Here is a 13660-nt window from a genome sequence, read left to right on the forward strand (position 1 = left end):
GACGACGTGGTAAGGAGTAGGCAAATTAACAGGGACTCTCAGGAAGGAAGGGAGGCTGTGTGTGTGTTAAGTGCGCCTCATGTCATAACTGCAAAAATCCAAAACAATGAATAATACTGAATGAAATACTGAAGGGGGAAGATTGTGGGCGTATACCACACGCACACACAACTGATTTGTTAAAGGCTAGCAGTTATATAAGAAATCAAATAAATGATCAATCTAAATTGGAGGACACAGTTTTACTTGGTTACCCTATTTTAACCACCAGAGATGAGCCCAATGAGGGTGGTGTCCGCAAACTTCAGGAGTTTGACGGGCGATGACTGGAGGTGCAGCTGTTGGTGTACAGGGAGAAGAGCAGGATACGTCTTGAGACCCCTCTTGAAGGATCCAAAACTATCACATGAACGCAGAACACTAGACAACTCATACCATGCACGCATATTTTAAGAGGACTGTCTGCAGGGAATGTGTCTAACCAGTCACGGTGGGTGTGGGCCGCCTGGGCCAAAAATGCCAGGGCCGATTTTTTTTGTCCCAGTCCAGCCCTGTTTGCACCTTTTGGTAAGCCCTCTGTATTTGCTCTCACTAAGTCTTCTCTTAATGGCAGACTTGGATAGTGATATGCCTTCCTTTTGAGAGTGTTATTCACTTGGTTGGATGGTGTGAAAGCTTTTTACGTCACAAATTTCTTACAAAGTTTTTCAAATTTGCATGGCATTATACACTTTGGTAGTATTGTGACCTCTGATCTACCGTAGTGTCACAGGCATTTCCTTGTCGCTTCTTAAAAAGACCCAACTTATGGCTATACAGGCATAATAGAACAGTATAATGACAGTTTATCAATGATACAACATAATAGATAGGCATATTTCTCTCCTGGACATAATCAAGGGATATGTGCTCAAGAGCTCAATATTGCTTTACTGTGCTTATTATGTTTGTTTATTCTATTGTGAAACTCTGTTGTATGTGTCTTATTGCTATGTTGTATCTTGGCCAGGTCGCAGTTGTAAATGAGAACTTGTTCTCAACTAGCCTACCTGGCTAAATGAAGGTGATTTTTAAAATTTTTTTTATTGCAAGGTATAGAAACATTTAACAACGTTTATTATATTCAGACATTTTCAAACAGTATAGAAGTAATAAAGTAATCACTATCTTTTATTGTTGTTAACGAATCAATGGTTTAAGGACAGACCTCTTCATTATCCTTTTAATGCTGTCTTATCGGACGTGGCCCAATGGGGTTGTGCTGGCTAACACAGGTGTGGTAATGAGCGGATGACGTGCGTTGCCCGAGTGCCATGCCTGGCCATGCCATGGCCTTTTTCTGAATGAATGAAGCTTAATTTAATTAAGGCTCAATCAATAACCAGTAGCTTGCAAAATACATATTGTCACTTCCAATTAATATAATTTCTTAACCCTTCAAACAAGATAGGTTGAGTGAGGAACTGTTTTCTCTCTTGCAATAATCGTTATGTTCTCCCCTCAGAAACAAATGAAGTGGTAGCACCCAATTTTAAATGTCTTAAGGATGTCAAAACAGCCATGTTAAGACAATGTTGTCTTAAGATGGCCAAATTTCTCGTCTTAACGTGAACGCAAAAATCCTGCCTCTGTCCGGGCAGGATATTTTTTCAACAGCCCCTACAGAATCCAACTCCTGTACAAAACACAACATATATAAGCTACAAAATAAGAATAGCTCAAAAGTAAACTCAATTAAAAGGGAGCAGAAATTGTCTACTGCTTGTTTATTAAATACTGAAATCTACACATCTATTGACAGACAATTTTTGTCATAGCCATCTGCTAACCTCTATTTCTTGGTAGCACTTTAACGCACTATTTTTTTTACAGCATAAAGTGATAAGAGTAGGATGTTGGTAACATCAGCAGTGGCTCAATGCCTGTGTACTAGTATTATTAGTATTAACAATACATTGAGCTAACTTGAACGATTCTGCCCTCTCCAGTCAAAGACTCTTAGGGAACGATGGCTGATGGACGTGGTGCAACCGGAGCAAGAAGAGGTGAAAAATATGCTGCACCTGGATGAGACGAGGGTCAAGGAGCTTGAGGAGGGCATCATTAGGTATGGCACTGGAGTATGCATTTGGTGATTGATTAATAATTTTGAGGTATACTCTTAGGACACGCAAACCCCTCCACCGTGGTAAGGTGGTGACTCGGAGGGGGAGTTTGCATGTCCAAGTGATCCTGGAAGCCCGAAGAGACAACGTGGGACCCCCTTCCAGTGGACTCACCATCCGCAGGAAGGGTCATGGGGGTTGGGTGCTGTGTGAGATGGGCGGCGGCCAAAGGCGGGGGCCTTGACGGTTCGATCCTCGGCTGCAGAAGCTAGCTCTAGGGACGTGTAACGTCACCTCGCTGGTAGGAAAGGAGCCAGAGCTGGTGCACGAGGTAGAGAGGTTCCGGCTAGATATAGTCGGCCTCACCTCAACGCACAGCATCGGCTCCGGAACCAGTCTCCTTAAGAAGGGCTGGACTCTCTTCCACTCTGGAGTTGCCCTCGGTGAGAGGCATTGAGCTGGGGTTGGGAATACTTGTTTCTCCTCGGTTCGGCACCTATACGTTGGGGTTCACCCCGGTGGACGAGAGGGTAGCCTCCCTCCGCCTTCGGGTGGGGGGACGGTTCCTCACTGTTGTTTGTGCTTACGCACCAAATGGCAGCGCAGAGTACCCACCCTTTTTTGAGTCTCTGGGGGGGGGGGGGGGGGGGGGGGGGGGGGGAGGCCATGGTTATCGACCGGAAAAGGGTGGAGTTCAATCTCCGGGTCGGGGAGGAGATCTTGACCCGAGCGGAGAAGTTATTATCTCTGGGTCCTGTTCACGAGTGAGGGAAGAATTGAGCGCGAGATCGACAGGCGGATTGGTGCGGCGTTTGCAGTGATGCGGGCTCTGCATCGGTCCGTCGTGGTGAAGAAGGAGCTGAGTCGAAAGGCGAAGCTCTCTATTTACCAGTCGATCTACAATCCTACCCTCACCTATGGTCACGAACTGTGGGTAGTGACCAAAAGAACAAGATCGCAAATACCAGGGGCCAAAATGAGTTTTCTCCGCAGGGTGAAATATATATATTTTTTTTTATTAAATAATTTTTTGCTACTTTATAATAACTTTCTGCGGCCAGCTTTTCTGGAAATGAGGGTAAAACTTTTTTTTACACCTGACTAGATTAAATTTAAGACTCTGATGAAAATCTAGCCGTTTCTAAGACTTTTTAAGGCCTTCAATTTTAAGTTTAGAATTTAAGACTTTTTAAGACCCCGCGGAAACCCTGCTATATGTCCCACTACCACTGTATTATTTAGTATGCCAGTCCCAATTTAGCAAGTCCCATTACATATAATTTATAATACAGTACACCAAAAATACCAAGAGTACCTATTACATCTGATACCACAGATATTCCTCATTTAAGTTGAGGGTTCTGGCATTGCGCAAGATGCAACATTATGCAAGATGATGCGTGATGGGTGTGTTATAAATGTTTGCAATGGGGGTGGGGGTGGGGGTGGGGGGGTTACAATGCTAAGATTGTGACACTGATATAAATGCCTGTATTATAAGACCAGACAGATGTGATCGATCCCTGTCCCCTTTTTCGAGAAAAACATTTAAACTGATATTACTTAAAATTAAACACATTAGTTTCAGACTAATTTGCGTTCTTAACTCTCAATTTGTAAGAGGATGTAGGACAATAAAACCTCTTGACTTCTCATACTAGAAGCATTGAGATGGTAAAATCTAATGGTCTAATATGGTCTAATGGTAGAATGCATAACAACCAACCTCAAGATTGGAAGTTCAAATCTGTTTTCTTCATGCCACTTTGTTCTCATGATAATGTAGTATTTAATTGAAAATGTGTAATTAGGTTAGTTGAATTTAATGTTTATGATTAAATTATGATGGAGCTTGGAGGAGTAGGATAACAAAAATGTTTCATTTAAACCTAAGGGAAACATTGATGACATTGCTTAAAACTAGAGAGGGGTACAAATAATGATGACAGTGCTTATCAACAATAATGAGTGCACCCAACTACTGTAAGCAAGGGTTAAAGTGAAAAGAAATACTGAGCCAGAACTTTTTGGGGGGAGGAAAGAAACTGCACAGACAGACTTATCTTCAATGGCACCATTTATTTTGAAATATTACGGCAGTATGTAAAACATTTCTACACAGGGTGACCAGTGGCTGTGAAATTGTGAATGACAAGTCATGTTCCTCACGGCCGCACACCGGACATCCGGCACAGTGCCAGAATACTTTAAGCCCTGTGTAAGTGGTGTTAATTTAGCGAAAATTAGCTATTCAGATAACGTTAACACTCTTAATGGATAGCCTATTGGTCAAGCTATGTCCAGCTTACTCTCATTCAGTCCCAAAACCCCTCAAATTTATAATAAATAATTTATGATCATAATAATAAACATTTTATATCAAAATGGTCATTAATTCCATTTCTCACTCACTAATTCCATCTCTTTCATGCCTTCCGAATGTTACTCCATCTGTTCATGATGCCATGTTCATGTTTAAACCATGCATGATGCAGCTGTGCATGTGTTGTCCAGAACAATTGGCCTGCAGCCAGAGTCTCAAACAGCTGAGATGTCAGAAGAGCATGCTTTTGCTCTTGACAAGAGGGATGAGTGGATCGATCCTTAAGTATCGATATTTTCAATACTAGCATTGTATCAAAAGGATTGATTCTCAATTTGAAATATCAATCCTACCTGGGATTTATTTTAAACAAGTGATTTTAGAATATTTGTATAATAGTAGTAGGCCGTATAGTATAGAAATGTACTTAAATGGAAACATTTTTCATTTTCTTTTTTCTTCCACTGTGTGTGTTTATCATGAGTTCAGCAGCGGCAGCGCGTTGCACTCTCTCACTCTCTCAGTGAAAGCACACTCAGCGCAGATTCGAGTGCATTACTGTGGTCATGGCTGAAAGACAAAGAAGCATAATCTGGAGTTATTATACTCCAGTTAACAACGATGAAGCTTCATGTGACATTTGTCAAAAAGCAATACACCATTGTGGCAACACCACAAACGATGGCTTTCAGAAAGCATTATAAAATTCCATCCATCCATCATCTACCGCTTGTCCGGGGATCGGGTCGCGGGGGCAGCGACCTAAGCAGGGAGGCCCAGACTTCCCTCTCCCCGGCCACTTCCACCAGCTCTTCCTGGGGGACCCCAAGGCGTTCCCAGGCCAGCCGAGAGACAGTCCCTCCAGCGTGTCCTGGGTCTTCCCCGGGGCCTCTTCCCAGTGGGACGTGCCCGGAACACCTCACCAGGGAGGCGTCCAGGAGGCATCCTAATCAGATGCCCGAGCCACTTCAGCTGGCTCCTCTCGACGCGGAGGAGCAGCGGTTCTACTCTATGACCGTGCTTCTCACCCTATCTCTAAGGGAGAGCCCGGACACCCTGCGGAGAAAGCTCATTTCGGCCGCTTGTATTCGCGATTTCGTTCTTTCGGTCACTACCCATAGCTCGTGAGCATAGGTGAGGGTAGGAACGTAGATCGACTGGTAAATAGAGAGCTTCGCCTTTCGACTCAGCTCCTTCTTCACCACGACGGGCCGATGCAGAGCCCGCATCATTGCGGACGCCGCACCGATCCGCATGTCGACCTCGCGCTCCATTCTTCCCTCACTCGTGAACAAGACCCCGAGATACTTGAACTCCTCCGCTTGGTTCAGGATCTCCTCCCCGACCCAGAGATGGCACTCCACCCTTTTCCGGTCGATTACCATGGCCTCAGATTTGGAGGTGCTGATTCGCATCCCAGCCGCTTCACATTCGGTTGCGAACCGCTCCAGTGAGAGCTGAAGGTCGCGGCCCGATGAAGCCAATAGGACCACATCATCTGCAAAAAGCAGCGACCCGATCCTGAGGTCACCAAACCGGACCTCCTCAACACCCTGGCTACGCCTAGAAATTCTGTCCATATAGGTAATGAACAGAATCGGTGACGTAGGGCAGCCCTGGCGGAGTCCAACCCTCACCGGAAACAAGTTCGACTTACTACCGGCAATGCGGACCAAACTCTGGCACCGGTCGTACAGGGACCGGACAGCCCCGATCAGGGAATCCGGTACCCCATACTCTCGGAGCACCCCCCACATGAGCCCCCAAGGGGCACGGTTGAACGCCTTTTCCAAATCCACAAAACATGTGTAGACTCCAGGACTCCGCGGAGGGTATAGAGCTGGTCCACTGTTCCACGGCCAGGACAAAAAACACATTGCTCCTCCTGAATCCGAGGTTCGACAATCCGACGGACCCTCCTCTCCAGGACCCCTGAATAGACTTTCCCAGGGAGGCTGAGGAGTGTGATCCCCCTAAAGTTGGAGCACACCCTCCGGTCCCCCTTTTTAAAGAGGGGAACCACCACCCCGGTCTGCCAGTCCAGAGGTACTGTCCCCGATGTCCACACGATGTTGCAGAGTCGTGTCAACCAAGACAGCCCTACAACATCCAGAGCCTTAAGGAACTCCGGGCGGACCTCATCCACCCCAGGGTCCCTGCCACCACGGAGCTTTTTAACCACCTTGGTGACCTCAGCCCCAGAGATAGAAGGGCCCCCCCCCCGATGTCCCCAGACTCTGCCTCCACGTCGGAAAGTGTGTTGGTAGAATTAAGGAGGTCTTCGAAGTATTCATTCCACCAATCCAGGACGTCCCCTGTTGAGGTCAGCAGCGCACCATCCCCACCATATACAGTGTTGACAGAGCACTGCTTCCTCCGCGACCGCCAATGCCGCATACCGCTTGGCCTGCCGGTACATATCAGCTGCCTCAGGAGTCCTACCAGCCAATAAAGTCCGATAGGCCTCCTTCTTCAGCTTGACGGCATCCCTCACCTCCGGAGTCCACCACCGGGTCCGAGGGTTACCACCGCGACATGCACCGACCGCCTTGCGGCCGCAGCTCCGGTCAGCCGCTTCAACAATGGAGGCCCGGAACATAGCCCATTCAGACTCAATGTCCCCGGCTCCCCCCGAGACATGATCGAAGCTCTCCCGGAGGTGGGAGTTGAAGCTCCTTCTGACAGAGGGTTCCGCCAGCCGTTCCCAGCAGACCCTCACATTACAGTTGGGCCTGCCAGGCCTGACCGGCGTCTTCCCCCACCATCGAAGCCAACTCACCACCAGGTGGTGATCAGTTGACAGCTCCGCCCCTCTCTTCACCTGAGTGTCCAAGACATGCGGCCCCAAGTCCGACGACACGACTACAAAGTCGATCATCGAACTGAGACCTCGGGTGTCCTGGTGCCAGGTGCACATATGAACACCCTTATGCTTGAACATGGTGTTCGTTATGGACAAGCCGTGTCTAGCACAGAAGTCCAACAACAAAACACCACTCGGGTTCAGATTGGGGGGGCTGTTCCTCCCAATCACGCCCCTCCAGGTCTCACTGTCATTGCCCACATGAGCATTGAAGTCCCCCAGGAAGACGAGGGAATCCCCGGGAGGAGCGCTTTCCAGCACCCCCCCCAGAGACTACAAAAAGGGTGGGTACTCTGAGCTGCCGTTTGGTGCATAAGCACAAACAACAGTGGGGACCTGTCCCCCCACCCGAAGGCGGAGGGAGGCTACCCTCTCGTCCACCGGGGTGAACCCCAATGTACAGGCGCCGAACCGAGGGGAAACAAGTATTCCCACCCCAGCTCGACGCCTCTCACCAAGGGCACCAACTCCAGAGTGGAAGAGAGTCCAGCCCCTCTCAAGGAGACTGGTTCCGGAGCCTATGCTGTGCGTCGAGGCGAGGCCGACTATATCTAGCCGGAAACTCTTTATCTCCCGCACCAGCTCAGGCTCCTTTCCCGCCAGCGAGGTGACATTCCACGTCCCTAAAGCTAGCTTCTGCAGCCGAGGATCGGACCGCCAAGGCCCCCGCCAAGGCCGCCGCCCGTCTCACACTGCACCCGACCCCCATGACCCCTCCTGCGGAGGGTGAGCCCACTGGAAGAGGGTCCCACGTTGTCTCTTCGGGCTGTGCCCGACCGGGCCCCATGGGAAAAGGCCCGGCCACCAGGCGCTCGCCATCGAGCCCCACCCCCGGGCCTGGCTCCAGGGGAGGGCCCCGGTGAGCCACGCTTTGTCTGGTCTTTCACCTGGAACCTGTTTGCCTTGGGTGACCCTACCAGGGCATAAAGCCCCCGACAACATAGCTTCCAGGAACACTAGGACACGCAAACCCCTCCAACGCGGTAAGGTGGTGACTCAAGGAGGGGATTATAAAATTACTAAAATAAAAATATTTAATAGAAGTAGCGGTATCGATATTGACAATACTGGTCTTGAAAGTACATGGTATCAGATCTAAAAGAAAATTATTGGTATTACCCATCTGTACTTGACGTGGCAGCAGCCGAACAAGGCTTTAGCTTATGTTATATCTACATTTGCCAACAACGAAATTAAACAAATACTAACAAGTTGTATGTAATGGGAGTAATATTTTATTTGAAACCATTAGATTAAATTTTAGTCTGTGAAATTATTTTAAATCTGCATACAATACAGTTTGAACATTTAAAATTTGAATTAAAAATGTATAAATTCAGATTCTATTTGACCTGGCACTAATATTTCTCCAACCTGTCATTTAGAAAAGCACATCTTAAGTAGTAGTTTGTGAAATTGTAGGAAGTTTTTACATGGACATACGTTCTTTACACAGACTAAATACTGTATATTTAACTCCAGTTATCTACACCGACACTTACCTATTTTACCAGCCAGATCATTTGGTTAACAAGCACATCCATTTCGTTATCACCAAATATTTGTTTTCACTGTTTTGACATTGGTGGCTGATCCATGATAGAAAGAGCCCATTCAATTGCGCGTTTAAATGCTCACAATTTACGATATAATGGGCGGAGAAAGGCGCCGATTACCCGATAAACTGTAGGTTTGGTAAATTCGACGTAAACTGAAGTATCACAGTGTGTGCTTTTTGCGGGTTGGCCATGGAGAGGATAAAGCTACATTTGCAAATGTACGTACAGGAGGTTCAGAGACTAATCATCTTAACAGTGCATCTTATTAAACATTGTCCTCTACACAGGTCAGTATGTGATATCTTCCAAAGGTATTTTGCCACTCACATAAGGGTTCCTGTTCAGTAATGAAAGTCTATGTTCCTGGAGCTGGTAAGTGGTTCTGAGTGGCTCATTTGGGTAGTTTCTATAAAGCAGGGCCAGCACAGAATCTAAAGATGTTATTAAAGCTGTCTATGTTGGGAAAATTCTTCCCAAATAAATGCATGTATTGATCCTGTGTGGTTTCACAAAAAATGCTCTTCGTTTTGTAGACTGAAGCAGGAATTGGAGGAACTGGAGTTTGGTGGTTCTGCAACCTCCACTCAAGATATCATGTCAGATGAAACACCAGAAGAGGACATCAAGACGACATTTACAAAAGTGAGCCACCACTCTATCTTACTCCCAAGGCCAACAGGCCACATAACTGTACATACACATACATCAGACCATTTCAACTTGTGCACACACACATAGTATAAAATACAACAACAGGTCTTGGAGAAAAACAAAACACACTCTAAATATGGACCAATAAGAAATCACAGCCACTGATTGGGCTCCGCGAGTGCCTAAAATTGCTATGGGCACAGTGTTGCAAAGTTGTCAACAAAGCCAGCCAAAAGGAAGGGAGGTCATATCTCAGAAAATCTTTCATACATTGACACCAAAACTTGGTACAGGGACCCAGGATCCTGTTCTTAAGGGGTCCACAAAAGGTTGTGTCATTTGACCTCTCGGGGGCGCTGCAATAAGCAAAATTGTGTTTTGGCATCTAATTGTTGATTTTTTTGCCTTAAGAGATTATTTTGTGTCGTGATATCTTTATTTTAAATAAGTATGCATACTTATTATTTATGAAGATGGCATAGATTAAGAAGCATACATTTCTTGCTGCTCATTTACACTTCAAAATACTGAGTGAAGTGTAGAATGAAACGGGGTTCCGTTGTCATTTCCATAAGTGCAAGAGTACGGTGGCCCTGAAGTGCAAATCACCCCCCCCTAATATAAGTACATCCCCCAAATGAAAACACTCCCCCCGAATACGAGTCAACTCCCCCCAAATCGGATGACTTGTTCACCTCCCCCCAATACAAAAACACGCTCCCCCAAATGGAAAACGACATTACATTAACTCTGAACGGAAAGGGTAGGTACTACACTTTAGCGCTGATTGGATGCAGTAGGCTAACTAACAAGAAATATGAAATTGATCGACAGAAGTACAAAATGCAATAGCCTGGCAGAGTTACGTGCACCAGAACATTTGTTAGGCTATCGAAGAATGTAGCAAATAGTAGGCTACTTATGCAAAAGTATTTCGTGTTAAATGTAAAAATCTGTAAAAATAAAAGATTTTTACATTTAACACGAAACAGAGTAACGTGGACCAGTATCAGGATATCCTGGTCCACGTTACTCTGTCATTGTGGCATTTCGTTCTTCTGTAGTGGACTAATAGTTTGTTCTTCTGAAAACTCCTGCCTTCAACTGCGTATTTAGTGTGCGCATAGGCTACTTATATTATGAAACGTTAACAGCATATCTGAGATTATTTCATAGGAATGACCCTGATTAAAATAAAGAGTAGTGTCATGACTCTGAATTGTAAACATTAATGTTTCCTCTTTCCTTCCAACCAAAACGATCAAGTTCATGATAATGACAGAGTTAGGTGGATTAGTTGTTTGGCTATGTTTAACACGCAATTTATGCTTTTGCATACGTAGCATATGCTACATGCTTCGATACCCAAATAAATGTCCTAGTGCACGTAACTCTGTCAGGCTATTGCATTTTTTACTTCTGTCAAACAATTTCTTAGCCTACTAGCATCCAATCAGCGCTAAAGTGTAGTACCTACCCTTTCCGTTCAGAGTTAATGTAATTCATTTGGGGGAGCGTGTTTTTGTATTGGGGGGAGGTGAACAAGTCATCCGATTTGGGGGGAGTTGAGTCGTATTCGGGGGGAGTGTTTTCATTTGGGGGATGTACTCATATTAGGGGGGGTGATTTGCACTTCAGGGCCACCGTACAAGAGGGAATGGTGATAGGCTATGTTGCAGCCTCACATAGTTGAAACAGTTACATCAAAATGAAGAAATTGGGCAATCCTGTGTGAGAAACGGTAAATGAAAACAAAAAGTATTAGCTAACTGGATAGTATGGGCTAACTTGCTACCACAGCTAGATCGTTACAAGGAAACAGTTAGCTAATGTGGGAGATGAAAAAAAAACTGAGAAGGGTCCCCATTGTATTGATATTATGGTAAATGTACAATGAGTGTCCTTAAGGTGAAATAGGCTGATCTAAACATCATCCTCAGAGAGGTCAGAACAGGAGCAGACAACTATATTTAAATCAGGTGGGAGAGAAGCATGCTCACCACATGGGTTGTGCCAGGCCAAGGGATGGCATGGCTTGATAGGAAAGAAATCAGACACCATAGGCCCTAGTAGGTTACCAAATTAGGACGCAGCCCCCTTATTAAATGTCACCTAGGCCCACTTGGCATTACATATTGACAGGAGCCAGAGAGGAAAGCTAACAGATGACACTTGTGGATGTTGCGACACATTTAAGTATAGGAAAGGGTCAGGCTGCAGAAGAGAATAAAGGGAGTCTGTTTATTTTGCAATGTTGGGCTTCTCAGCGCGAGAGTGTCCAGTGATTGTGTGTAACCTCTGAAGTGATACCAATAAAGCCACTTGTACCTGACTTGACCAACGGCTCTGTCCTACTTCTCACAACCCGATAGACCAGATGGAATTGTCTACCACACTAACAAAGCTAAATAAGTATTTAGCTGCTGTGCTCCATGACGCTGGGTTGTGTGCATACTACTGCTCTATTGATGCCTAATCTGGACACATCTTCAGTGATGTTCCTGGAATCATTTGACATTTCGGGTCTTTCAACATCATACGCCCTCCTCCAGCTGACCCAGCCGGGGCTGATCAGACCCCAGCTTGTGTCCAGATGGTTAGCTAGCTACCATGACTCCATTGCTCCCCTCTTTTGAGCCACAGCCATCTTGAAGCTCTCTGGTGGTACTACGGATGCCTCTCCTCTTTCTCTCTCCCTCGATGCCTAAACTACAGAAGGCTCTGGCCAAGGAACGGGCTGCAAATCCTCTGCATCCAACCTCCACAGGGAAACAACTTGCTCTCCAACCATCCTGGTGACAGTCACTGACCAGTCCTGCGTACTTGGAGCACTTCCTCTCAAAAGCTTCTTCTAAGTGATCTTCCCAGGGGACTGTCAGCTCCAGCAGCACTGCTTGCTTGGTGGATTCAGACACAAGGACAATGGGCCTCATTCTCGAACATTTTCTTAAGTTTCTTCTGAATTGTTTCTTACGGGCTTCGGAAAAACAACGTAAGAAAAAGACATCCGCCAAATTCATGAACGATTGAAAATGTGTTCCTACGCAGCAGAAGTCTTCTGAGCTGTGCTCCCCGGGAAGAGTTTTCTTAAGCTGAAAGCGCGTCGTCGTGCTCCTGAATTTGCATACATACACGCCCCGACAGCTCCTTATAAGGGCACGCAACAGCAGTGACGTGTGCAGTCAGAATCGACACAATTAGGAAAGCAACAGGAACGCAAGCTATGGCCAAGTGAAAAGCAACCGGTGCATCAGTGCAACATCATACCAGTAAGATGAGCAGTGGAATTGTTCTCCACTGGATCTAACAGTGTGCACACTAAGCAAGGTTAATTATTATAATTATTTAAATCCGAGGATGTCTGTTATGGCAAGCCGTTTTATCATTTAACCAATGAATTCTTGATATCCAAAATTCAAATTATTGATATCAAAAATACAATTCTAAGCTTTTTTAGTAAGTATGACAAGCCGTGTTAACATTTAACCAATGAATTGTTAATATCCAGAATTTGAATAGTTGATATCCAGAATTGAATTCTTTATATCCAAAATTCGAATTCTTGATATCCAAAATGCAATTCTTGATATCAAGAATTCATTGTTTAAATGATAAAACGGCTTGCCATAGTCTGTAGAGTTGATGTAAACGCAATCACCGACGATTTTCTCACAAATTCTAACACAGAGTTCTCTTAAATGCGATCCCCCATTTGAGACAACTTTGCCCGACTTACGACTGCTATTTCAAGTTCAGAAAGTCTTCTGAAGTTCAGAACAAAATGCATGTGAGAAAACTTTCAAGAATGCCAAATGTTTTCCTAAATCCAATTCAGAAGAAATTCCTTCTTAAATTCTTCTTAACTGCGTTCGAGAATGAGGCCCAATGTCTGGTTGCAGGGTGGTGACTGCAATATGGCTGAGGAACTTCAGCTGATGTTCCAGGTCCACCAACAACTGCAAGTCTCTTGCAGACGTCAGGATGCTTGCAGATGTTCTTCTGGCAGAAGTTGGCTTGTCCCCAGCTCTGACAAAGGCGATGGTTTTCTGGGAGGGTCGGAACTGCTTTGTCCACGCGAGTCCTGCACTGATGGCTTCAGCAATGGTTTTGAGGACTTGGTAATGCTTCCACCTGTACCGACCATCTCTAAGTGGGAAAA

General features: G+C 45.6%; 1 protein-coding gene across 1 annotated transcript in view; it reads left to right on the forward strand.

Annotated features, from left to right (window-relative positions):
- Nucleotides 1-13660, forward strand: part of palm1a (paralemmin 1a) — a 130886-nt gene that overhangs the window by 67411 nt on the left and 49815 nt on the right. The window contains exons 4-5 of the mRNA XM_084693146.1: nucleotides 1989-2107; nucleotides 9384-9492. Coding sequence (XP_084549272.1) covers nucleotides 1989-2107; nucleotides 9384-9492 — 228 coding nt within the window. The remainder of the gene's footprint in view (nucleotides 1-1988; nucleotides 2108-9383; nucleotides 9493-13660) is intronic.

This window comes from Hypomesus nipponensis, chromosome 26, assembly GCF_054491055.1.
Source record: "Hypomesus nipponensis isolate SF chromosome 26, ASM5449105v1, whole genome shotgun sequence".
Taxonomy (NCBI): Eukaryota; Metazoa; Chordata; class Actinopteri; order Osmeriformes; family Osmeridae; genus Hypomesus; species Hypomesus nipponensis.